The sequence below is a fragment of the Bos javanicus genome, chromosome 19 (genome assembly GCF_032452875.1).
Source record: "Bos javanicus breed banteng chromosome 19, ARS-OSU_banteng_1.0, whole genome shotgun sequence".
NCBI lineage: Eukaryota > Metazoa > Chordata > Mammalia > Artiodactyla > Bovidae > Bos > Bos javanicus.
Genome location: NC_083886.1, coordinates 32,017,670 through 32,037,559, shown reverse-complemented (window position 1 = coordinate 32,037,559; position 19,890 = coordinate 32,017,670). Strand labels below are relative to the sequence as shown.

The window sequence follows — 19,890 nt, the reverse complement described above, 5'->3', positions numbered from 1 at the left end:
TGCAGTCCATGGGGTCGCTAGAGTCGGACACAACTGAGCGACTTCACTTTCACTTTTCACTTTCATGCATTGGAGAAGGAAATGGCAACTCACTCCAGTGTTCTTGCCTGGAGAATCCCAGGGACGGGAAGCCTGGTAGGCTGCCATCTATGGGTCACACAGAGTTGGACATGACTGAAGCGACTTAGCAGCAGCAGCAGCAGAGCAATTAAACAACGACAAAAGATCCAAGGCTGGACAGAAAGACTGGGGCTTGCAGGTCACAGAGACCATGTGAGTGGTATTGGATCTTACCTTTAGAACAGTGGGGAGCCACTAGAGAGGTTTTAGTAGAAGTGCATTATAATCCGATCTGAGATTTAGCAAGATGAGTTTGGCTGAGTGGCAAAAGAATGCAGGTGGAGGAGGAGAAGAGGGATGTTAATAGGCTCTTGGGATAGTCCAGGAGATAGTTTGGTGACTCAGAGGAGGGAGGCACAATGAAACAATTAAACCCATCTGAAACACATTCAGGAGGTAGAATCAGTAGGACCAAGCGTGATGGGTGGGAGGAGGTGTCCAGGGTGACCGATTCTCAGGTTTCTAACACGAGCAACTTGGTGAATCGTGGTGACAGTTACAAAAAAATGACAGAGCAAGATTTCCAGAGGAAAGAGAAGTATGGCTCTCCCACATGAAAAAACAGCAGGCTGAGTGCTGAGCAGGTGAGTGAAAAAGGCCTGCACCTCACTCAGCTCATGAAATGTCACAACATAAGGTAGAGAGAGGACTTGAGAGTTTCCAGGGAATAAAAACAGGTCACCAACAAAGAAACAAGGGCAGGGGACTTCCTTGTGGTCCAGTGGCTAAGACACCAAGCTTCCAATGCAGGAGACGTGCGTTCAATCCCTGGTCAGGGAACTAAGATCCCATATGCCATGTGGCCAAAAATTAAATACTTAGAAAAAAAGAAACAAGGGAAGAATAACACCTTACTAGCATATGGTCTCATAGGAATAAAACTGAGTTCTAGAGGACAATCGAGCATTGTGGACACATTCTGAGTCAAAAATCATTTTGGACCTAGCAGAACTCATCAAATGAGTATGTGGGCCAAAATGAAGTCTTTTTAGTTACCCAAAGATTCAGAAATTTTACTTCCCATGATTTTTTCCTGATGACCTATGCTAGCAAAATTAGGATGAAGCCAACTGATTGTCAGTAATGGGAGCTAAGTTCTTATTTTTCATATCACAGGATAAGTAGATACTGAAACTTGATAAATTCAGAAGGAGTGATGTAAATCACTAACAGGAAATAGAGAAGAAATTATCAGAAGGAATAAGTTCAGAAACAGGCAAAAGCCCAAGGTCTGGGAAAGGACACTGGGTGTGGGGAGGGCTGGACTGAGAACTGTCGCTTTTCCAAGTTCTTTGTTATCAGTATTTAAAAAATACGTTACTTGAACTTCTGGGAGATTACAAAAACATTCATTAAGTTAGTGAATAAGATGATTCTCTCCCTTAAACAGGTATCTGCTCTTTGGAGCCAAACACCAGGTATATGGTACATGTTCCTCTCATTGTTGCTGTTGTTTAGTCTCCTAAGTCATGTCACACTCTTCTTGCGACTCCATGGACTGCAGCCCTCCAGGTTCTTCTGTCCATGGGATTTCCCAGGCAAGAATACTGGAGTGGGCTGCCATTTCCTTCTCCAGGTAATCTTCCTGACCCAGGGATTGAATCCATGTCTCCTACATTGGTAGGTGGATTCTTTACCACTGAGCCACCAGGAAAGCCTATTCCTTTCATTACATATGGAATAACAGGTTGCTTGTGGAGGTGTAGTACTCGGTCTGTATTCTTACCTATAAAGACTGGACTCTATAAAAACCCATCAAGTCTTGATTTAACTCGGCAACATGCTGCAATTTTGTTAGTTTAATTGTTTTGATTAGTCATTTATTTGTCACGCTTTCATTTACTTACTGAGCACCTATCATATGAGAAGAACTAGGAGCTTGAATACTATGCTGAAAAGGACATTTATCCCCAGGGAGCTCTCATTCTCACATAAAGACATCATAGTCATTGGACGATTACAGTGTGACATACAGATAGAAGGGTGTTCTAAGAGTACATGGGGGGTGGGATACCAAGCACCCTGGAAGTCCAGTAGGGCTTCCTGGAGGTGGTGACAATGAAATGGGTATTTAAAGGGTGAGTAAAAGGTAGCCTGGTGAAGGGAGGCCAGAGGAGAAACAGACTATTCAGGAGAATGGAATGGCTTCTGTGTTGAGTGAGAAAGAGGGCAGTAGGGAAATACAGGCAGAATAAGGAGCTCCCAAAGATGTCCATGTCCTAAGTCCCGGAACTGGTGAATAGATGTGACTTTACAGCGAAAGAGACTCTACAGATGTGATTAAGGACCTCCAGATGGGGAGATGACCCTGGGTTGTCTGAGTGGGCCTGATTGTAGGTGTCCTTATGAGGGAATGAGGTAGACAGTAAGCCCCATTTATGATTCCTGACCTCCAGAACTGTAAAATAATAGTGTTACCTTAAGCCTCTAAGTTTGTGATCATTTGCTACAGAAGAAACAGGAAACGATTAATGGAAACTAGGCTGGAGAGACAGGGAGAGACTGGAGCGTGAAGCTCCCTATAAGTCAAGTTAAGGAGTTTGGACTTTATCGTGAACGCAATAGGAGCTGTGAAAGGATTGTACCTGTATTTCAGAATCACTGCTCCAACTACAAGCAGGGGAATGGCTGGCAGGGAGGGTGGTGAGACAAAGTCTCCTCATGAATCTGCTACCTTATACCCCAGAACAGTCCTCCAGTTGGTGGTGACCCCCTGGGGTCGGTTCAGTAATGACCCAGATCTCTGTATGCTTAGCAAATATCAAGCATTGCAAAATGAGCCTTGAATCAGGAAAACGGAAGCTGACAGAGGCAGAGCAACAGTGCATGGGGCCGGTGCAACCTTGGCTCCATGGTGCGGTTTTCATACCTTGACCTTCCACATCCTTCAGTGGGTCCACCCCTGGAGACAGGATGAAGAACATGGGAGTGGCTGGTCCTGATTCTTCAAAAGAGGCTGCAAAGTCCAGTGCTCTTCCCACCACATACTTGCTTCCTAACTTCTCCTCAATAAAATCTCTGCCAGGGGACAAAAAAAAAGGTCTATGGGTATACATCGGTCACAGAATGATAACATATGAGCAACAGAGGTCTGTGGAAGTGGAAAGATGCACTCAGGGTCACGGCTTGGAGCTGGGAGCAACACCAACACTGCTCACTAAGTCGACACTCACAACCCACGTTGCTAGCTGTGCACCCGCTCACCTAGATCAGGGCTCCTTCTGGATCCCCATCCATCCAGGCCACCGCTGACTCCTCTGTGGAACCTAGAGGTCCTGTTACATCACCACCGCCCATCAGAAGACTGCCAGGAGCAGCGTCTTCAGAAAGCAGCTAAACCCTGCACACGTTAGATCCCTGAGCTCTTCCACGCCTGTGTGTGTATGTTTAGTTGCTCAGTTGTGTCCGACTCTTTGCAGCCCTGTAGCACGCCAGGCTTCTCTCTCCATGGGATTTTTTTTCAGGCAAGAATACTGGAGTGCGTTGCCATTCCTTTCCACCAGGGCATCTTCTCAACTCAGGGATCGAAGTCGCATCTCCTGCACTAGCAGGAAGATTCTTTACCACTGAGATGTCAATGAGCACCTCTTCCCAAACGGGTCATTTAGATTTTAAGGCAATACTGCAATATATGGTCAATACATGTTGTTGACAATACATGTGTTGACAATACATGTGTTTAAGAACACAGAGCAATGGGCCTTGTGGGATTCCGGACGTTGGCACAAAGGCTTCTGTCATGATAAACTCGTGGCTTTGGGCTCAGCCCTGCTGGCCTGGCCACACTCGCCCTGCCTTCCCTGCTGCCCCTGGCCTACTCACCACCCCTGGCCTCCTCACCACCCCTGGCCTCCCTGTGGCCACCCATCCCTACCGCAGGGCATAGGTCATCCGGTCCGGCCGCAGGACTCTTATCATGCAGAGGCGCTGCAGGGCTGTCTTGTGCTTCCACTCCTGGGGCAATTTTTCCTTCTCAGGACATTCTGATTCCACGAACTTCTTCCAGCTTTTGGTGGATCCCTCAATGTCCCGATCCAGATTACAGAATTCTTCCATTGATGAAAGTGCCTGGAAAAGGTCAGGGAACCTGGCTCTGGATGCAGTTTCTCCTGAAAGCTGGCATTTGCACCGTCGCTGGGGGTAGGGGAGCAGGATGGTCTTATAGACACAATTCTGTCTCATCTCTCCTCCTTTTCTGGAGTCTCGAATCTTCCCCCCAGCACAAGGGAGAGGAAGGATTTTGATCAACTCACCTCCATCAAAAGCCCCAGGGATGTGTAAGGTTTAGCAAACAAAGCATTTGGGAAGTAATCAGCAGTGGGACTGAGAGCACCTCCCAGGGGGTACCGCACGGGAAGAGGGACAAGAGGCTGCTGTGAGTTTTCTGATCACAGCTCTGGTACTGAAGTCTCTGACACCTCCCTTTCAATCCCATTCTCATGCTGCCAGCAACACCTGTCAATTCCATCCCTCAAGATGTCTCTAGGATCTAGGATCATTAACTTTGTGTTAATGCCAACTCTAAAATTTCCACGTGTCTCTTGCTTTCATAAGGGTTAAGTCCAAATACATGAATCAAATCTCTTCCTTTAGGGCTTCCCTCCAATCCATCCAGTTAACCACCCAGCCCACGTCCTTCCCCCTCTGTCCACCCACATTTGACTTAACCCTGGAAATGTGCCAGGCGCTCTCCCAGATTGATGTCTGGTTCACACTTCTTGCATCACGGGAGCAGTCCTCTCCTCCACAAATTCTACTCCTTTCCTTTCTTGTGTTGGGCATAATTATTTATCAAGGTTCTACAAGTTGTTAAAAAGTGTTGGTCACTCAGTCATGTCTGACTCTTTGAGACCCCATGGACAGAGGAGCCTGGTGGGTTACAGGCAAGAATACTGGAGTGGGTTGCCATTCCCTTCTCCAGGGGATCTTCCTGACCCAGGGATTGAACCTGGGTCTCCTGCTTTGCAGGCAGATTCTGTACTGTCTGAGCCACTAGGGAAGCCTTTACCAATTGCTAACAAATTGCTCAAGTCCAGTCCCAAGTCAGCCACTCACACCCACCTTCTCTAACCTGGAACACACAGCCCTCCACTCCCCTTTGTGGACCACTCAGGACTACTCACAGAGTCGATACATTTTATAAAGACTGACTCATTTTACGGATGTGTGACTGCTGGTCACTTTTAAGCCTTATCTCTCCCTCTTCCTCTCTGTTCCACCAGGCAACCTGGTAGGTAGTCTGGGTGCTCCTTCCTTTGTGTAAAGGGAAGTTGTATCATGCAAGCCTTTGCCCCACTCCCAACAACCACAAAAAGCCCAAGACACCACCTTTCTTGCTTCTCCCAAGCCATTTTCACGCTACTTAGGAACTCCCCTACTCTGCCCAGAAAGTCTCATTATATGAGCAACAAAGTCTTTCATGCCTTCTGGGTATGCACGAGGCATCGTCAGTCTGGACATGGGAGCTGCATTTTGGGTGGGGCTCCATCCTGTTTCTTCAGAGTGCCCAGGTGAACCTCACTGACTCAGTCGCCTACCTGCAACCTTTGCACATCACTCAACTCTGCCTGTGGGTTCCATCTCTCCAATGAGATGAAAAGCTACACTGGGTCCAGGGCACCTACCACAGTGCTGTGAACTTTAAGGAACCCACTCATTCTCATTATGTGAAGTCTTTCATCCATTCTTTGGTATTTATGAGATGTCTGCTACATGCCAAGTACTTGGGAATACAAAGGCGATTAATCACGTACCTTCAAGGTGCTTACAATCCTAAGCTAAACAGAGATGAGGGAGGGCTTAGTAGGGATGTAGAATTCTGTTGGGCAAAGAGAGAGGTGGAGAGAAGGGAAGAGCATTTCATGGGGAAGGATCCACGGAGCCCATGTCTGAAGCAGGGAGGGTATGGCAGAGGCCACGTGACTGCAGTGGAGGGGTGACAGGCGACAAGGGGAAGGTCAGGCTGGAGAAGGACACATACACTCGAGCTGGGCTTGCCCAGGCTCTTCTCCTGAGTGGACGAACATGTGTCCTGTCTAAAGTGCCCTATCACCTGGGCTCTGTGGCTTCCCAACTTCACTCTGATCACTCAGAGCAGGGGGCGCACCTGTGGTGCTGAGACATGACCTGGACTGGAGTGGGGTGGCAGGGGAGAGGGGGCGTGGGGAGTGGAGGGGGAGGAGGAGCATGGTGCGTGGTAGAGGAGGGGCGGTTTGGGGGATAGTGGGGGAGGGGGTAGTGTGGGGGATGGACGGGGGAGCAGGGAGTGGAGTGTATGATGGTGGTCGAGGCACCAGAAGACGAGAGCTCTGGTCCCAGTGCCACTTCTTACGAGCCTCTTTTGACTCAGAGCCTGTTCTTAAACCTTTGTGGGCTTTGATTTTCTCATTTGGAAAATGAGGCCATGTAATCATCGTCTGCCTAGCTCATGCTCTAATGTACCTATGGGTGCTCAGAAGACTGTAAAGACCCTCTTTGTGCTTTTTGGGGGCTCCTATGTTATCAGATTGCAGTTGCTGGTCTGCTTGTCTGTGACTCCCACAAGACTGAGAGTTCCCTGTTGGGCAAGAACATTCTGAGCCATCTCTGTAGCCTCAGGCTTTGCAGGCTGCCTGGCACTTAGGAAGCGCTGCATTAAAAAAGTTGGACATCTGGGCGGCTGTTGGGAGGGCCCTTGGCAGGCTGAGCAAAGCTGCAGATGTGGTGCTTAGCTCTGTCTGTGCCGAGGACCAAACTTCCGTCCTCCTTCAGGCGGCCACTTTCCCCCCTCTTCCCAGCTTGTGTCCCCATTAACCCTCCTGCAGGCCCATTACCCTCCTCTGGAGTCACCACAAAACTGAGGACATTACAGGGTGATCAGGGCTCCCAGCTGGCGTGGCTGGGTCTGAAACACGCTTTCCTGAAGCTCTGGGTTGAACACAATTGCAATGTTTAATCTTCCAAATGAGGGAAAGGGATTTCTAGCCTTCTAATAAGCTAAATGGAAATGACTAATTAACCTAATTACGTTGGACTGGGTACCAAAGTACAACTGTGCTAAATTGGCATCTGGAAAGGAGGGGCCTTTTCAGAGGCTTACAAAGCTGGGTGGCGCGAATGAGGTCTTCTGATGGAGATGATAACATTATCATCTGTTACCTGGAAGTTCAGCTTTGGATGAGACCTTGAAACTCCTTACAGAAGTTACTGATAAAAGCAGTATTTGATCACAGATTTCATTCATCACCTGTTTATTAGGCCTTCTGGGGAATCAAGGAAATGCATCTTCCTCATCAGATAGGACGCTTAAAAATTATTTGTTTAATCATGTCCTATTCAATTCTACTTCTTTTGTTTCTTTGGGCTAAAATCCAACTGAACACTTCAAAAGAGCATCTGTCAGAGGCTGCACAGGGCATTGTGCGTCACCAGCCCGCATCCTGCACTGGGCTGGATCTGGAAGGGACTGGACGCGGTGGCTCCCGTAACAAAACTTGGAGAGAGAGAGAAAGAGAGAAAGCTTCACTCATTTGCAGAAGCCTTTGAACAGCCAGATGAGCTTAGCTCGCAAAACAAAACTGAAAAGCAAAGTGAAGAAAAGCAAAGCAGACCAGACAAAAGAGGAATGGGAGTAAATTGCAGAGGCTTTTGAGGGGAGGGATGTACAATGAACACAGTGTGGAGTGCTCTCGAATCAGTTATTCTTTGTGGCTTGTGCTGCAGAAGGCTTTGTGGGATTACAAAGGAAAAGGCAACTGGACTGGACTCAGCTGGGCAACTCACAGGTCCTCAAAGGTTTTCCTTCGATGGACAATTCTATTGGGCACAACCCATGTCAACCACAGCATATACACACCTTGCTGTTGTTTAGTCACTAAGCCATGTCTGACTCTTGTGGTCCCGGGGATTGTAGCCTGCCAGGCTCCTCTGTCCATGGCATTTCCCAGGCAAGAATACTGGAGTGAGTTGACATTTCCTTCTCTAGGGGATCTTTCCAACCCACGTATCCTGCATTGGCGGTAGGTTCTTTACCACTGAGCCACCAGGGAAGCCCATATATACCTGAGAGCTGGGTAATTAATAATCATAATTGCAATAAGGTGAATTGTGTCCCCTAAAAAGATAGGTTGAAAACCTAATCTCTCAGATTTGTGAATGTGACCTCATCCAGTAAAGATGAGGTCAGGAGGGTGGCCAATATGACTGACATTCTTATGAGAAGAGAAGAGATGCAAAGACACAGAGGGAAGATGGCCATGTAAGGACCGTAGAGATGGAGGCAGAGACTGGAACCGTCCTGCCACAAACCAAGGAATGCCTGGGGCTCCCAGAAGCTGGAAGAGGCAAAGAAGGATGCTCTCCTTGAGCCTTTGGAGGGAGCAGGACCTGTCAACGCCTTAATTTCAGATGCCTAACCTCCAGAACTCTGGGGGAATAAACGTCTGTGTTTTTAAGCCACCCAGCTTATGGCACTTTGTTATGGATGTTCTAAGAAACAAATACAATAACGATAATCAGCTTCCAGTTACTGAACATCTATGTGTGTCACATAACAGATAAGAAAACAAAGATAACCTGTCAGAGGTCACAAGCTCAAACCTGAAACTGAACCCAGGAACGCCTGACTTCAGAGCCTGCGTCAGCTGGTCTACCTCCATTATTGGCCCAGCTCAGCAAATGAGCGTATTCAGAACTGCTCTCCAGAATTCATTTCCCATAAGGGCGTCAGACTCCGAGCCGTTATTTTTGAGCTCCGTGACCTGTACTTCCAACAAGGACACCACTCGCCACGTTTGAATACTGAGCAAACAAAATGTGGCCAGTATGACTGAAGAAGAGGGTTTTTATTTGCTTTTAATTGTATATATTTATTTTAAAAATTTTAATGCATTTATTCTTTTCTGGTATAGTGGATTTTTTTCTGCATAGGATCTAGTTTGTTTTTTTTTTTTTTTTTACAAATTTAACACATTCTTTTTGTTCATTTTAATTATTTTAAAATTTAAATTTAGAAGCTGGAACTTTTGGAGAACTTTTGAGTACATTTGAAATAACTTGGGTATATGAATCAACTGCTGTAACTCTAAATTTTATAAAATCTAAATTCAAGCCAAGTATTTCTGATGAAGATTTAGTATCTGAATTTGAGATGTATTATAAGTGCAAAAAAATATACACTGGGATTCAGACTTACTTCAAAAATGTAAAATATCTCATTCATAATTTTTGTAACAATTACATATTAAAAGGATAATATTTTGGTTGTATGGGTTAAGGAAATATATTATTAAATTTATTTTTGTTGATTTCATTTTACATTATTTTTTGCATTTTTAATGTGGCTACTAGAAAAATTTAGATGACACACGTGGCATGCTTTCTATTTCTTTTTCACAGCACTACTCTAGGTTTTGTCTATTCATATCTTATGTGGCCTAGAAAAGCTGATTTCCCACACATATGCTCGACACATTATAATTATTCTTAGGCATTTTGTGACTTTGTGGTTTGGTTGCTGTTGTGAATGGAGTTCCCCTGTTTTCCTTCCCAACATAGTCTTCCCCTTCTTACTTGCCAGATTGGATTCAGAATTTCAAATGAAGTTAATATATAAAAATCAAATCACACCTTTATTATTTAGATCAGGGATAAGAAAACTGAGGCCTGCAGGGACAGTCTGGCCCACCAGCTGTGTTTGTAAATAAAGTTTTATTGGAACGCAGCCACTTCCATTTGCTTACCTATGGTGTATGACTTTGGCAGAGTTGAATAGTTGTGACACAGTGTGACCCTCAAAGCCTAGATATTTGCTGTATGGCCCTCTGCAGGAAATGTTTGATGGCTTTTGATTTAGACATAGCTCTAAAGATGACTAAAAGAAGAGCTGCAGATTCTGAGAAAAGTTAGAAAAACATTTCGGGCCACGGCAGCATTTCGAAAGATGACTCCTTTGAAGAGGACAGCATGCATATAAATGATTATGTGCTGGGCTTTTGTTCTAAAGTAAATCAACTTGGATGGATCTCAAGGGAGTTGAGCTGAGTGATCAAGCCAGTCCCCAAAGGTTGCATACTGTATAATTCCATTTATATAACATCCTTGAGATGACAGAATTATACAAATGGAGAACAGATTAGTGGTTGCCAGGAATTAGGTTGGGGGAAGGAGGAAGTTGTTTCTATAACAAGCGACCTACACACCAGTAGGAGTTTTCTAGATCTTGACCGTGGTGCTGATTACATGAATCTTCACATGTGATAAAACTAGACACACACGTGCATGAAAACCAGGAGCAGTCAGAATAGAATGGACTGTATCCGTGTCAGCTTCCTGGGTGTGACATCGTGCTGCAGAAAAGCCAGATGTGACTGCTGAGGGGATGCGGTGCAAAGAATCTATTTCACATAATTGCACATGAATCACTGTCTCAAAACACTTTTAGTAAAAAAAAAATATAAACAGAGAGAGAGCCAATCACATCGCTTCAGACTCAGGCTTCTTTGTGCTATGAAACACATGGGAGAGGGGGCAAACGGAAGGTCAGAGGGGCTTCCCTGGGCGTCCGAGGCTTAAGACTTCACCTTTGAATGCTGGGAGTGCGGATGCAATCCCTGCTGGGGGAGCTAAGATCCCATATGTCTAGTGGCCAAAAAACATAAAACAGAAGCAAGATTGTAACAAATTCAATAAAGGCTTTAAAAAAATGGCCCACATCAAAAAAAAAAATCTTTAAAAGCAAAAAACAAAACAAAAACAAAAAACACAGGAAGGTCATAAATAGGATTCACTTTGTGCTGGTAGGTGCTGGTCCTCGCACAGCTCCAGCACCCGCTGTGGGGCTTCTCCAGGTGGGGACCCAACCGCCACTCACGTGGAGAGAGAGTCTGGACTCTGGGGCTGATGTTCACCCAGTACACGCTTACCACTTGGCACTGTGCCAGCCCGTGTGAATGCAGGCGTGGGCCCTACTGGACGGAGCTTATCGCTTGTGATCTTTTCAATGTTCACTGAATCCCAATGAAACTAAGCTGAATAACATGGAAGGGGAAAATGGGCTTTGCCATCAGACCAGAATTCGATTCTCAATTCTTGGGTTTGCTACTTATAAAATGAGTGACCTCAGTTTCTTTACATGTTAAATGAGCACAAACAGTACCTCTTGCTCAGGAAAACATGAGAATAACATAAGGGAAAGCATTTCTGCTGGGAAAGATTGAAGGCAAAAGGAGAAGAGGGCAGCAGAGGATGAGACGGTTAGATGGCATCACCGACCCAATGGACATGAGTCTGAGCAAACGTCAGGAGAGTGTGAAGGACAGGGAGGCCTGGCGTGCCACAGTCCATGGGGTTGCAAAGAGCCGGACATGACTTAGTGACTGAAAGGCAACAACAATGTGCTTCTAAGGTGCTTAGTAAACGTGAGCTGTTATTAACCACTAGAATCCCAGGCTGGAATGTGGCTGTTAGGACTCACGTGGAGATGGACAGCTGGCAGCACCCTGGTATCTGCCCCCTCCATGGACACAGCATCTCCATACCAGCCTGGGTCTCACAGAGGAGCTGGCCTTGAGCACCGGCAGGAGGAAAGCTGCTCAGCTGAGTCAAAGACACTTGCGGGTTCCTTCTGTTCCCCGACATCCCAGAGGCAGAGCCCACACATGAGCACGCGCCTGCTCCTTCTCAGCAGAGCCCTTGTAGCAGGCCCGGGAAGGGGGAGCTCTGCCGGAGGGGTGCCAGCAGAGGGACCCACCGACGTCTAACACAGCTCACGTTGCTGTTGTTTAGTCTCTGAGTCATGTCTGACTGTCTTGGGATACCATGGGCCGTAGACTGCCAGGCTCCTCTGTCCATGGAATTGTCTAAGCAAGAACACTGGAGTAGGTTGCCATTTCCTTCTCTAGGGGATCTTTCCCACCCAGAGATCGAACCCATGTCTCCTACATTGACAGGCAGATTCTTTACCACTGAGCCACCAGGGAAGCCCCCAATACAGCTCAGGGTGAAACCCTCAAAGACAGCCCTACTGGTTTCCTAGGGATAACCATCAGAACAGCAGTCCAGGAGAGGACAAGGTGGATTTTTTTTTCCCGAGGGGCTGGAACCAACCTTGATGCCACCCCAGGCCTGATGGGAGAGGAACTCCACTGGACTGGTGACTCCTGTCTGTGCTGGAGATCGAAGCAGGAAGTCCAGCTCGGCCGCACGCACTTCCTGGTTCATGAGGAGGATCTGTGATGTGGAAGGACAGTGTTCTTATTCATTTATTGGCTGCACTGGGTCTTGGTTGTGGCACATGGGATCTTTAGCTGCAGCATGTGGGACCTACCTAGTTCCCTGGGCTCAGACGCTCAGTCATGTCTGACTCTTTGCCACCCCTCATGGACTGTAGCCCACCAGGCTCCTCTGTGGATGGGATTTTCCAGGCAAGAGTACCGAAGTGGGTTGCCACTTCCTACTCTAGGGTCTAGTCCCCTGAGCAGGGATCAAACCTGCGTCCCCTGCATTGGGAGCCCAGAGTCCCAGTCAGTGGAACTTCCACCAGGGAAGTCCCGGCGCTGTGTTTTGTTATCTGGTGGCAGTCGTGGGTCCTGGAGGCCCTCGGAGTTGCCGCCAGTGTAACTAGTGCTACTTCTAACCTGAGATTCACTCCTCTGTTTTGGTTGTTGAAATCCGGTGGAGGGGAAGAAAGTCTTTATCTGTGCTGATCACCTCTGGGTGCATCTGACTTCACCCCAAACACCAGTGTGACTAAAGCACACACAGTGAATGACGTATGTCTTGGCAAACAAGAAATTGATGGATCAGTCCTAAATGCCATGAAGTGCATTCCTGCAATCTCACAGAGAAGATGACACGGACGAATGACATGATTTGAGGAGAGGGTCAAAGTAACGGATGAACGTATGCAAAACAGAAGTGCATGTGTGAATGAGTGATGCTAACAGGGGGCTTCCCTGGTGGTCCAGTGGTTAAGAACCCATCTTCCAATGCAGGGGCGCAGGTTCCATCCCATCCCTGGTCAGGGGACTAGGATCCCACATGCTTCCAGACAACTAGACAGAAGCCCACATGCCACAGCTGGAGAGCCCATGCAGAGTAACGAAGGATCCTGCATGCCACAGCTAGGATGTGACGCAGCCAAAAATAAATTAAAAAAAAAAAAAATACTGCTAAGAGGGACCCAGAACAGGGGAGTGGCTAGGAAGCAGGGTAGGGAGATGCCTTTGACTGAACTTTCTGTAAGTGGTTTTGAATTGGGTTTTGGAGAAGCTGAGCATGAGATTTAGACAGGCTTCCCAGGGAGGGGGCAGTGGAAACTGCAGAAGCTTGGTAGGGAATTAGTGCTGTGTGTGCAGGGAGGGCAAAGCATTTGACTGGGTTAGAACTAACAGCTCATGCTGAGAGGCGCTCAGGAGATTGTTCTTCCCCCTTCAAATGGTGTTCTCCGCTGAGAAGTTACAGATGGGAATACTCACAGAGAAAAAAATAATTTGATTAGTTCGAGGAAAAGTCTTGAAGGAAAAAACGGGCTAGAAATCACAGATGAGGTGAAGCAGCCCTTGTAAAACGAGGTTGAAATATTTATGAGGGGAGTAGAGTGAAAGCCAGAAGCAGAAGCTCCTTGGGCTTTCGGGGAAATGAGTGGCAGGAGGAAAATTCGTTGGGGTGGGGCTCATGTTCTCTCTGACATGGCCAAGCTGTTATCCGGCCGGGGAGGGGAAAACACAGGGGGAGAGGGACAAGCCATGCTAATGCTCCTCTGTGGATTCAGACTTCAGAATGTGCAAACGGAGTCTGAGCAGAAGTGATTTTAGAATAGCTGACTTTCAGAACTGGTGGAGTCCTACAGGATAGTCTGGTCTGTGCTTCTAATTTATAATCGGGAAAAATCCCAGTTCTAAAATGGTTAGAGAGTTAGGTGCATGCATGCATGCTCGCTCAGTCATGTCGGACTCTTTGCAAACCCATGCACAGTAGTCTGTCAGGCTCTTCTGTCCATGGGATTTTCCAGGCAAGCATACTGGAGTGGATTGCCATTTCCTCCTCCAGAGGATCTTCCCAACCAGGAGTCGAAACTGTGTCTCTTGAAGTTCTTGCATTGGCAGGTAGATTCTTTTTACCACTGAGCCACCCAGGAAGTCCCTAGAGAGTTAGGTTCAAGGAAATCAATTTCCATGGTTTTTTGATGTTGAGAATAAGAAGAATGCAACGGTTTCTTATTAACCCTCGAAGCCCTGATGCTTCCGAGCCCTTGAGAACCAGTTCTTAAGGACTTCTCTAAGACCAAGGTTGCAGCTATAGGACATTTGCAGTTTCTTATTCTGGGGGAAGGTTTGGACATTAAACTTGCAACCTTGTGCTGTGTGCTAGGTTGCTTCACTTGTGCCCGACTCTTTGCGGCCCCCTGGACGTAACCTGTCAGGCTTCTCTGTCCATGGGATTCTCCAGTCAAGAATACTGGAGTGTTCTCCAATTTCCTCCTCCAGGGGATCTTCCCCACCTAGGGATTGAAGCAGCGTCTCCTATGGTTCCTGCATTGGCAGGCGGATTCTTTTCTGCTAGTGCTACCTGCAACCTTGAAGGTACATAAATAACGAGGGATACTTTAAGTTCTTACTGCCTCTCAGGAAGTATCCAGTCTTTGGTATGGCCATCCAGTTTCATCCTCAGGGCTAGTTTGGATTGACTGGTAGTGGCTGCTGGAGGGCCCTGTGGAGGAGGATCTTCCTCATCCAGCATCACCACGAAAAAGTATAATGGTTGATTAAGCATGTCTGCCATGAGTGGGACAATGGAGTGGACGGCCTGCGTGCACCATGCTGGATTTTCTTGTCTGATGCCTCTGCTTAGAGCTCAATAATCTTCACAAACTATGGGAACTGACGTTTAAAAAAGCAAGTTTCTTTGGTATTCAGTGGGAAGACTCTGAGCTCCCAATGCAGGGGGCTCTGGTTCAATCCCTAGTTAGGGAACTAGATCCCACATGCTACAACTAAGACCTGGAGCAGCTAAATAAATAGATAAATATTAAAATTTTTTAAAGAAAAAAGTTTCTTTATATCTGCTGGTTGGGCATATAAATTGACCTGTTTTCTGGAAATGTCTTCAATCCTGTTTTACCTGAAAGGTGAGCTGGGCAAGGTAGGTCAGCTTATCACACTCGAAGAGCCCCCGGGTGGTGTACTGGCACACAGAGAAGGTGATGCTGTCTATTAGGTTGGCCACCCGTTCCTTGAGGTTCTCACCAGGAGCCGCCTTCTCCACAGCCTTCTGGAAGACGATGCTGAAGGCCTGGGGGCAGGAGATAGGACACTGGTAGCTTACACAGCTCTCTGTATGTAACCAGTGGCCCTACCTCTGGTGAGTATTATAATTCACCAATCATAGAACTATCTTCCCAGCATAACCTGCCAAGGAGGGCCAGTGGCAACAGGAAAACTCCAGTCTTAGTTGCTCATATAAATTACTATGTTGTCACAAAGAGGGCCAAGCTATGAAGCATACAGTGAAGAGCCTACTGTTTAGGTCCAGTGACCAAAATAATTAAATTAAATCTAATAAGTTTTGTTGGAAACTGAACACAATGAACAGTAACCAGTTTGGGTGATTCTATCCTTTGGATTATAAAATTCCCGATGGTAGAATGAACATCTGGTACAACTTTGCTCTCTAAAAGAGACCTGTGTACATAACAGGTACTCAGAATATTTTTAATTAATTACTTTTCCTTTTGGTAATAATGATCAGAATATCAGCTGTTCTTCGTTTTTCTTTCTAGTAACTCCACATCATTTGATGAGCCCTCTTACATGTGCTTTTTTCTTATGTACACTTTCTGCAACTGTGAGAGCATAGCCTGCTTCGGTTACAGCTTCCAAATTGTACATTACGGGTATAATATAAATCCATTTTCATACTGATCATATGAATCAATTTTCTATCATTTTAAACTTAGATATAGACTACTTATAAAAATTGATAATAGGAATGAATGTATCATTAAAGAATGAATAATAAAGAGAATAATCATTAAAGAAAACAAAGTCAAAGATGAATCTTTAAAGAAAATGAAAATTAAGATATTATTGGGTCTTTTCAATTTTTGGCTAGGCAGATTTCCAGTCTTCTTGTTTGGTTTTTTTTTGGAACACATATTTTCATGGGCTTCATCTAATTTCCCTTTTTCAGGAAAAGTCACTGCAATAGATTTCAACTATTCTCAAAACTAGGGAGGTGATTAGTATCACTGATACTAGGCTTATCACATTAACTTCTATACTGTTTTTTAAATCCTTTATATTTCTTTCAAGTGGGGCTTTGACCTGAATATAATGTCAAGTATTGGATTTCTTTTAAAAGCATACAATATTACAGAGACTCTGAGCTGAGGGGAGGGAATAGGGGCAGGATGAAACGCCATTTCCAGCCTAGTGAAGTCCAGGCGTGGAAGCCTTCTTCCTTCTCAGTGGCTCAGCTTCATCCCCACACCTTGGCTTTCAGGGGGCAGCTGGATGAGGTGTGCACCCTGAATATGAGTGTCCTCTCTGTTGGATTAAACCAGAAAAGTTGTTCAGAGCCCCATACAGACTCTGCAGCTGTGGTCTTTTGGAGAACTCCTTATGGGAGAAAGATATACTTTCAGAGATGTACTTAAAATTTATAGGTCTTTCTTATTTCATGAGTAAGATAAGCTTAGTTAGCACTTACAATCTGCTAACATCTTTGATTTTAGAAATATGTCAGCAACCACAAAGCAGTAGCTTTGAGGACATTAGGGTAGTTGTGTGTGTGTGCTCAGTTGTCTGACTCTTTGTGAACACCCTGGACTGCAGCCCACCAGGCTTCTCTGTCCATGGGATTCTCCAGGCAAGGATGCTAGAGCGGGTTGCCATGCCCTCCTCTGTAGCTTCTTGGCCCAGGGATCGAACCCACATCTCTTGTGTCTCTGGCACCAGCGGGTGGATTCTTTACCACTGCACCACCTCGGAAGCCCATTAGGGTAATAGGGACACTAATTTAAAGTTGGACTATTAGTATGGCCTGCTTTGGTTTTAACAGATACAAGTGAGGCGCACATTTGATCAGCCCTATTAGCTGTGAAGCTCTCTGGGGCAGGGCTCCCTGCCGATGTTTCCTCTTCCACATGGTTAGGAAGCAGAGTGCTGGCTGGATCTTAAGTACTCGCTGAGCGAACGAGGCTGGGACCTGCCATGGCCTCTCCCTCTGTTTCAGCCAAATAACCAATGAGTCATGAAAGACCCAATTAGAGAGACGAGGCCTGTAAGGCCAAGTCGCTGCTCTCCTGGATCTGGTCTGAAAGACTTGCCATGGCTAATGAAGCCCACGGACAAGCCCTTGTGCAGAGCCGCACGGGGCATGTCACGCTGCTGTGCTATGACTGTGCAGAGGGCTCCAGGGCTAAGTCACCTTGAGAGAAAACTGGTACATGGGGTGGATCCTGCCGAGGTCGTTTATGATGAAGTAGAGCAGAGAGGCCCGGGCGGCGGCCGGCCGGTAGTGCTCCCGAGCCTCGTTGATTCTCACCTCGGTCACCTTGGCCTCCTGCACCTGTTAGAAAAATCAAGAGCGGTCCGTTGTTCGAACCGGCCAGGGCTCCCTGAGAATCAATGTAGCCGCTCTGGGTCAGCACCTTGTGCCTGTGGGTGGGGTGGGTGGATGCAGATGAGGGGAACAAGGGAGGGCAGAAAGCTGCTGTGATTTTCCCTAACTGAGCTCGAGTGAGGAAGAGAGGACACACTCCTAGTGCTTCAAAGGTGAGCGTGTCAGCCCCTCCAGCTGGGGACAAGTGGGAGGTGCACACACACACACACACACACATGCACACACATCAGTATATCTAGCTTGAAAAGTAAGCCAGGCAGTAGGACTCCAGTAAAAGCAGCATAATCGAATTTTCTGTTTTCTTTGTTACACAGACAGCTGTTCGTAATTGATTAGTTAGTTAATTAATCCTTGGCTGCGCTGGGTCTTAGCTGCTTTCTCTAGCTGTGGCGAGTGGAGGCTTCTGTCTAGCTGTGGTTCGGGGACTTCGCACTGCGGGGCTTCTCTTGCTGCAGAGCACAGGCGCCAGGACCACGATGGAACCTGTTTCCCCTGCGTTGCTAGGCAGGTTCTTAGCCACTGGACCATCACAGACGTCCACAGTTTTCTGTGCTCCTTACTTTTATGAACATGTAAATTCACAGAGATGATCTCTTTCAATGGAAAGGTCTATTTTCAGAAAATTTCTTATCAGAGGTAAAAATAAGAAGAGACCTAAACATCAGAGAGGAATTCTGTAAGAATATCCTATTAAATATAACCTCAGTACAACCTGCCTTATACTCCAGGATAGAGTGAAACTGCTGAGAATTCATGCAAAGCCCACAGGAAAAAACAAACCCTACTGAAGATGAGCTCACAATAAACAACTACAAAGCTCAAGAGGAAGTGTTACCTATCGGGATAATTAGAAGAACGCCCTCTCAAAATTCACAGAAGGATTAGCATCCCAAGAGTTGAAGATGATTGATCTATGATTAACTAGGGCTTCACTAGTGGCTCAGATGGTAAAGAATCTGCCTGCAATGTGGAAGATGTGAGTTCGATACCTGGGTCTGGAAGATCCCCGGAGAAGGACATGGTAACCTCCGCCAGTACTCTTACCTGGAGAATCTCATGGACAGAGGAGCCTGGTGGGCTACAGTCCATGGGGTCACAAAGAGTTGGACACGACTGAGTGACTACCTACCTACTTCATTAACTAATTCTGTTTAAAAGCCGTAGAGATAAAAGAACATATAAAATCAGAACATTATAAAAAAGAACAGACATTATCTGAAAAAGAACTAAATAGAACTTCCAAAGACAAGAATACAGCTATTTAAATAGGAAACTCAGTACACTGGTTAAATAATGAACTTGAGTTGAAAGAGAATAAGCAAACTAACAAATAAATCTGAGGAAACCGTTTAAAAAGCAGCTCAGAGAGAAAGAAAGTTGGAAAATATGTAAAAGAAGTTCTTAGACCTGGCAGATAAAATAAAAAGATTCAAAATGTATGTAACAGAAATAAGTAGAGAACAGACAGAACAGGGGAGAAGCAATGTTTGAGCTATAATGGTTAGGAATTTTCCAAAGTTGATTAAAGACCAGAGGTTTTACTTTGAAGAAGCAGTCAATGTCAAAGAAAACTTACTATCCACAGGCCCTTGAACAAGTAATTATTTTCTTTGATTAGAAGAAAATTGAACCCAAAAGAAGTGAGATGCAAGAATTTCTTAAATGTACAATTTAAATAACAAAGACTATAAAAAACATGACCAGTTTGGAAGTAGCAGATGAAAGCAAGGTAGAAGCGAAATGCTATAAAACAATAACGGAAGATGGAAAAGAATAATCAAAGTTTCTAGTATCCTTATCATGTTTTGAAAGAGGCTAGATATAGTGCTTAATTTCAGACTGTGTTAAGTCAATATATATATTGTTAAGTCACATATGAAATGAAATACATTTTTCATATATTGATGAAAAATTAAGATTAATCAATAAAATAAACAGTAAATAACTTTAAAACTAGCAATGGACAAAAGAGGAGGATAAAGAAAAATCAAGAAAGAAAAAATAAACAAAAGGATTGTTAATAGAAAGTATAAATCAAGATAGCAGAAAGAAATCCAATTGTATCAGTAATGTTTAAAAATGTAAAACTTGGTTAAACTAGTAGTTAAAAGACAAAGATTCTCAGAAGAGAGTGGAACTGAATAGAAATCACATAGTTGCTCAGATTGG

At 45.6% G+C, this 19,890-nt stretch overlaps 1 protein-coding gene across 3 annotated transcripts in view; it reads right to left on the bottom strand.

Annotated features, from left to right (window-relative positions):
- Positions 1–19,890, bottom strand: part of DNAH9 (dynein axonemal heavy chain 9) — a 285,157-nt gene that overhangs the window by 33,156 nt on the left and 232,111 nt on the right. For all 3 annotated transcript variants that reach the window (XM_061391097.1, XM_061391100.1, XM_061391098.1), the window contains 5 exons: positions 17,527–17,667; positions 15,220–15,390; positions 12,205–12,327; positions 3,995–4,188; positions 2,990–3,138 (listed from right to left, as the gene is read on the bottom strand). In XM_061391097.1, the coding sequence (XP_061247081.1) occupies positions 2,990–3,138; positions 3,995–4,188; positions 12,205–12,327; positions 15,220–15,390; positions 17,527–17,667 (778 nt within the window). The remainder of the gene's footprint in view (positions 1–2,989; positions 3,139–3,994; positions 4,189–12,204; positions 12,328–15,219; positions 15,391–17,526; positions 17,668–19,890) is intronic.